The sequence below is a fragment of the Lontra canadensis genome, unplaced genomic scaffold (assembly GCF_010015895.1).
Source record: "Lontra canadensis isolate GAN:19392208 unplaced genomic scaffold, GSC_riverotter_1.0 scaffold1353, whole genome shotgun sequence".
Lineage (NCBI taxonomy): Eukaryota > Metazoa > Chordata > Mammalia > Carnivora > Mustelidae > Lontra > Lontra canadensis.
In genome coordinates this window covers 5,909-12,582 of record NW_022632337.1, presented here as the reverse complement: position 1 = coordinate 12,582, position 6,674 = coordinate 5,909, and the positions used below count along the sequence as shown (strand labels likewise).

Sequence of the window (6,674 nt, the reverse complement as noted above, 5' to 3'; positions counted from 1 at the left end):
TATATACTGAGAAACACTGATATTTCCAAAATAGACCCAATGATGTATTGCCATGTGGTACCATTAGGAAGCACATTTGCAATGACATATTTCAGCGTGATGGGATAAAGTGTGTCTGTATCACCATTTTTCTGATTGCAGGTGCCCATGGGGACATCACGATGACTCAGACTCCGGGCTCCCTGGCTGGATCTCCAGGTCAGCGGGTCACCATGAACTACAGAGCCAGTCAGAGTGTTAGCAACGACATAACCTGGTACCAGCAGACACCTGGGCAGTCTCCCAGGCTCCTCATCTATGGTGCATCAAACAGGGCCACGGGCATTCCAGACAGGTTCAGTGGCAGTGGGTCTAGAACAGACTTCACCCTCAGCATCAGCAACCTCCAGGTCGAAGATGTGGGGCACTATTACTGTCAGCAGTATGGTAGCTATCCACCCACAGTTCTTCAGCCTCGAACACAAACCTGCTCCCCTGGGCAAGGGGTCAGGGAGGCTTTGCTGCAGTAGCTGCTTCCTCTTTGGTCAGCCCTGAACATGTGTGTTCCCCTAACTGCCTGAGAAGTCACTTCTCCTGACTTATTCCTTGCAGGGCTTGTAAGGGCCAGCAGAAAATGAAGGTTTTGGACTTTTCCTGCATCCCTCACCCTTTTTTAAAAAAAGATTTTATTTATTAATTTGCCAGAGAGAGAGAGCACAAGCAGGGGGATCAGGAGGCAGAAGGAGAAGCAGGCTCCCCACTGAGCAGGGAGCCTGATGCGGGACTCGATCCCAGGATGCTGGGATCATGACCTGAGCTGAAGGCAGCCATTTAATCGACTGAGCCACCCAGGCATCCCTCCTGTATCCCTTTTTGTGGGAGGTTAGTGAAGACAAATGCTGTGAAGATGTCTTAGGGATGCTGCCGGGAGTTTTTGTGCCCCAGGAAGCTGCGTGTTTCCCAGGGTCCCACAGCAGAAGTGAGCCAGGAAGGTCTGTCATTAGCCTCTGACAATGGGCTGTGAACTTTCCATCTGGCAGATCAGTTCTCCCTTCCTGCTCCTCTTGGACTCTGCGACATTTCTCTTTTATTTCCTTATTGTCTTTTCTTCACCCTCGTTCACCCTCCCACTCTGAACCTTCCCAGGATGAAACCTTTGAGCTCTCCTATTCATAATCTCCCACGTGGAAGGTAGTGTCCTTCTCGCTTTTGTTTCCATGGGCCCTGTTTCCCAGCCTTCCTGGTCAATGTCCTGGACATTCATTTCTGCTCCAGCTCCTTTCCTACCTCCCTTCTCTCTCTTCTCCATTTCTCCCAGGCTTACTCATTCTCACAAAGGCTATTCTCTCATTCTATTTTTTTTAAAGATTTTATCTATCTATTTATTGCTGGTGGGGAGGGGCCGCGGGATATGGTGAGATTTTCAGGCAGACACCCTGTTGAGTGGGGACCTGATGCCCTTCCATCTCACATGCCTGAGATCATGACCTGAGCAGAAACCAAGAGTCAGACGCTCAACAGACTGAGCCATGTAGCCACTCTGATTCCCTCCCTCGTTTTAACCCTGTCACTTTAGGATCATGGGATACTGTGCCTCAGCATCTTTTTTCACCACTTGTCACCTTCTTCTTTAAAGCCATCCCTTGGGCATTCAGGTCCAGGAACCCAGGAGCATGGCCTGTGCTGAAGGCAGAGGCTCAATTGACTGAGCCACCCAGGCATCCCTGAGGTACTCCACATTTTAATGATGGAGAACTTGTCATAATTTTCTGATGGCGCACCTAAGTCATGGCCATGAGAGTGACTGATCAAGATTGGGTGGGGAAGAGACAATTGGAGGAGGGTCAGACAAACAACTGAGAGAGCAGGTAATGGAAGGTCATATACTGAATACACTGAAACCACCAGGAATTGTGACAGGCTGTGAGAGGCTCTAGGAGGCGGGAGCTAAAATATTCCAGAAACCAGGAGAGACTTTGGGGCTGGTGTTGGCAATAAGAAATGATCCTAGAGTGGGTTAGTCTACGTATCTTGATTTCAAATAAACATTGTTCTTCCACTTTTAGGCAGGTCTAGAAGTCTAGAAGTGGCTGAAGGGGGCGATAGATGCTCAGTGCGCAGGCTGCAGGGGAAACACTTTAGCTCAGGGCGCTTTCAGAAGAGAGGTGCGCTACTGCGCAATTCAGTGGTTTGGTGGGGAGCGTTGGGGGAGAAAGTGTTCAGGTGGTGAGTCCTTTATCTCTCCTGTCTTCCATATTTTTTGTTTGCCTCCCTTGTATAATCTGCTTTGCTGTTCTTTCCAAATTTAAAACATTTTCTAGTGAGAAAAAGAGCTTGCTCTTTGCTCCTGGTTTTGTACTAGAAGTCTTTTTTTTTTTTAATTTTAAAAATATGTTGGGAAAAGAATAATGTGCATTGGTTCCAGCACAAGGATAGACCAAGATCTAGTGTTTTTTCCTTCGTGAGACGTTTTCTCTGGATTAAAATTTGAATGGCAAAGTCAGGAAATAGGAATGCCAGCAGAGAGGAGTTTCTGTGTGGGGGTGGCTGTTGGAGGCAATGGGAAGCGAGGTAGGGACGTGAGTGGAGAGGGCCAGATTGGGGCTGTCATGACTAGCAGGAGACCCAGAGAGAGGGCTGATGTGGGGTCCTGTCACTATGACAGTACATCCTGATATTGCAAGACCGAAGTCAGCCATATTGTCATTAGCTTGTAGGCTGCGGATGGTATGAGTCAAGTCTGCCCTAGAGCGGCTGCGTCTGAATGGGTGGGCACCCCATTAACTCAGGTGGAAGGGAGGTAAATGAGGGCCTTCAGTCCATGCTGGTGCAGGCTAAGCAGTGCTTCCTGGCCGTGTGGAGGGGCCTCTCACTGGCCCTGCAGCTGATGGAGACTCTCTCCTGGGGAACGGCCAGGGTTGCAGGATCATGGAAGAGTGTCATGTGCCCACTGGAAACTGCCATCAGCGGCACACTGGGCTGATGCAGAGGTGCTGAATTCCTGTTAGGGCCAAAGTGGGCCTCCCAAGCTGAGGCCAGGCCCTAAGCAAGCTTTTGCGGTTGGTGACACTCATTTCCTTTCCCCTCCCAATACCACTCTTCTCAGGAAGCATGAGGGTCACCCCTGAGAGAACTCTCAACTTGGGAACATTCTCTCACCTGGACCATAAGAGCAGGAGCCTGAGGATCTGGCACCATCAGGCTGCCTCTCGCCCTCTCAAGGCTGCTCAGACCCTGTCCGTGGAAAAGACCCAGTGAGCAGCATCAGGCCTGGGGTGGAGGCAATAGGGGTGGGATTTTGATGCAAATCCCCATGGAGGACAAAGGCAGAGCCGGCAGACTCCACAGTCGTGGTGGTACCTGGTGGTACTGCCTGCCGGCCACTCTCCTGGGCCGCCTACTCTTGCCTGGTCCTCCCCCTGACAGATGACAAACAACTAGAATGATTGTTTAGGCGATGATAAGTCACATGTGGCTCAGCCTGCTTCTGTCTGAGCAAAGTCTCTGGGAGCCACTTGGGAGAGCATTTTGTAGAAGATGAAGAATTAGTTCATGAGAAAGTGTTGAGGTGATAGAGGATGTGCTCTTGCCCTGTGAGCTGGGATTCACACGGGTTTGTCTTCTGGGTTTTATATGGTGCCCGTACACCACATGTCAATGTCAGAGGCAGGGTGAACGTGAAGTTGGGCACAGGGGGTTCTCCACTCTGAGCAGGAGTGACTGCTCTGCCTGGGAGGGCTTCAGGAAGACAGGACATTGCTTTCTAGGACGGAGCTGACGGAGAATCCTGGGCTTATCCACACCGAGGCAGGTTCCTTGATTGGAGGCGTTTTTGACCGGTGGCTTTAATTCAACAGGTGGCTTTCAATAGAAATGTCTTAAATGAAAATAGAAAATTAAAGAAAGACTACTTTAGAGGAAGTAAAAATGCTCTACAACAGAGCATCTTATCTTAAACAGCTCTCCTGCTATCTTGTTAAAATGGAGAGCCTTGTGAGTAGGTATAAGGTGGAGACAGCTATTTAGCATTTGGCACAAGCTTTCAGGGTTGTTGGTGATGCTCTGGTGTATAGAGAATTTTAAGCAACAAGATATTTTTATATTAAGAAAAACGTGCTTCATCCACATTTAGTTTTTTTTTTAATCACCAAAGTCCATCATTGTCTAGTTATTTCTATATACATGACACAATTTCCTCGTTCTTCTCTTCCCTCAGTCACTTAAGAAAATCTCCTTGTTATGACCTAATGATGATAGCTAGAGGTATATTCAAACATGTTCTGGGGCCTTCCCCTAACTGGCCAACTTCTTAGATGTAAAAACAGTGACCATCACAGGCTGTCTTCTGTCAGCTCCCCATCACCACCATCACTTCTGGAAGCACATATCACAGAGCCCCCTTTCCTCTACAGTTCTCTACAGAGTTGCTCATGAGGCACCTCGTGGAGGTCAGAAGAGGAGGATTCAGTGCCTTCCATCAGCACCTGCAGGCAGGTGAGTGGTAAGTGGGGGACCAGAGAATCACCTAGGGAGGGTCTGCGGCAGCTAGAACACCAGCACCTCCATCCCTGGCCTTCCTAGACAGGCCTGAGGACCACGTGGTTAGGCAGCCTGTATCTCCAGCGGTATAAATTCTCTGACTTACAAGGACTCACCGAAGAATCAATGTTTCTAGTATTTATTTTCCTTATTATATCCCCAGGCCTTTCAAAGAGTGATGTTCAGACATTACTTCCCTATAGGAAGAAATTGCTGCTTGGAATACCTAGAGTGGTTTCTCTTTTTCTGTATAAAACCGACAATGCCATCACCCACACTCCTCAGGTGTAATGATCTGGAGGAAAGGGAGTCAGTCAGGGGGTCGAGGATCCTCCTTGCCCTTCTCTCAAAGGCCCCGTGACCTCCAAATTGCATCTGCCTCTGAGAAACTGTTTGAGCAGGTGCAGGCATCAGAGGAGCAGCGGGAGCAGCCCAGCCCCTCATATCTGCTTCCCTGGTGGTTTATGCTCTGACCTGTGACACTGTGGGTGGGTAGCTATTATACTGTTGGCATTAGTAGGTCCCAGCATCTTCAGACTCTAGGCTGCTGATGGTAAAGTGAAGTCTGTCACATCCAAGCCGCTGAACCAAGATGGGACCCCAGTTTCCAACTTGGATGCTTCATAGATGAGGAGCTTAGGGGCTCTCCCTGGCTCCTGCTGATACCAGGCTAACCACTTGTTAATGTTCTGACTGGCCCGGCAGGTGATGGTGACTCCTTGTTTTGGAGCCATGGACAGGATGGCAGGAGACTAGGTCAGCACATTCTCTCCATGGGAGGCTGAAACCACACAGGAAACATCAGCAGAGTCTCAGGATATGTACATGGAAGTCACCAGTATCTAGTTAGGTAGGACAGAGAATACTACTTATTTTTAAAATAAGCCAAATTCATCTGTGGAAAGATTCCCAATGAAGAAAGAAAATCAGGATGGATAATCATACCCTTACCTTGACCTGCTTTGTCCAAATAATCTCACCTGGAACCCAGAGGAGCAGAAGGCCAAGAACTATGATGGAGTCACCATCTTGCTGCTTTCAATGGATCCAGTGTGTTCATGCCACACACCCAGAGACTCTGTTATTAGACTCTGAAAGGCAGAAACACTTCAGATCTAAGAGGAAGAAGATTTGCAAATTATGGGGCATTCCTATTGCTTAAGTACTCAAAAATTAAATTTGTCAAAAGAATCCTCCCACCAGGCCCCATTCTTTGCTGTGCGTGTTAATTTTCCCTCTTCTGGCCTTGTGGAGGTTTTGAAAGTACTTACCCCATGCTGGGCCAACTACAAAGTCTACCAGCAGGGGGCATGGCATATGATGTAATGCAGTCCTCTGGTGGGCTTCGCTTTCACTGGCAGTGAAGAGCAGGTAATATCCTCAGTTGTGGCTGAGGGCTTTGTTATCTCCCTGCTCTCTGCTACAGTGCACTGTATAAACATCCCCAGATCATCCCGCTAGGCCATACTCTATCAATTATATCTTGTTAATTGCACACGATGAGCGAGAAATATTGAGTACTTCACTAACTTGCAAAAATACATGTGCTCCAGGGGCGCCTGGGTGGCTCAGTGGGTTAAGGCCTCTGCCTTCGGCTCAGGTCATGATACCAGGGTTCTGGGATCGAGCCCCTCATCGGGCTTTCTGCTCCGGGGGAGCCTGCTTCCTCCTCTCTCTCTTTCTGCCTGTGTTTCTGCCTACTTGTGATCTCTGTCTGTCAAATAAATAAATAAAATCTTAAAAAAAAAATACATGTCCTCCAACAGTAGGATGCAAACCCTACAAAACTTCATGCGGCCCCCCAACCTGGTGGCTATGCCGGGGGTCTAGATATCTGAGGAATGCAGGCACATCATCTCTGAGGTAAAGGACAAGTGCTTACATCTTGTACCTCCAACCACAGAGCTTGAAGCACAGTATCTTGTTGAGTGTTGAGTGTTGAGACAAAACATTCCACACTTGGATAAACTACACCATTCCATTTATCAGCTAATTTTGAAGTCACTAGTGAAAGGGTCTGTGGACAAAAGGACAAGACTGATACAAAGCAAAGGTCAAGCAAAGCTTTATTTCGCGACAAGCATCGAGAATCAAACTGACCGGCCAGGGTCATCTCTTGCAAAGAGGCGACCCCTCCCAGCCTCACAGACTAACTT

General features: G+C 48.4%; 1 gene segment (V, D, J or C); it reads left to right on the top strand.

Moving 5' to 3' along the window:
• Positions 1–141: 141 nt before the first annotated feature.
• LOC116863493 lies at positions 142–3,237 on the top strand (the record flags this gene model as incomplete). The annotated part of the segment is given in 2 exon segments: positions 142–426; positions 3,086–3,237. Coding segments are annotated over 2 exon segments (437 nt in total), but the record flags the coding sequence as incomplete, so codon positions are not given.
• Between the last annotated feature and the right edge of the window lie 3,437 nt (positions 3,238–6,674).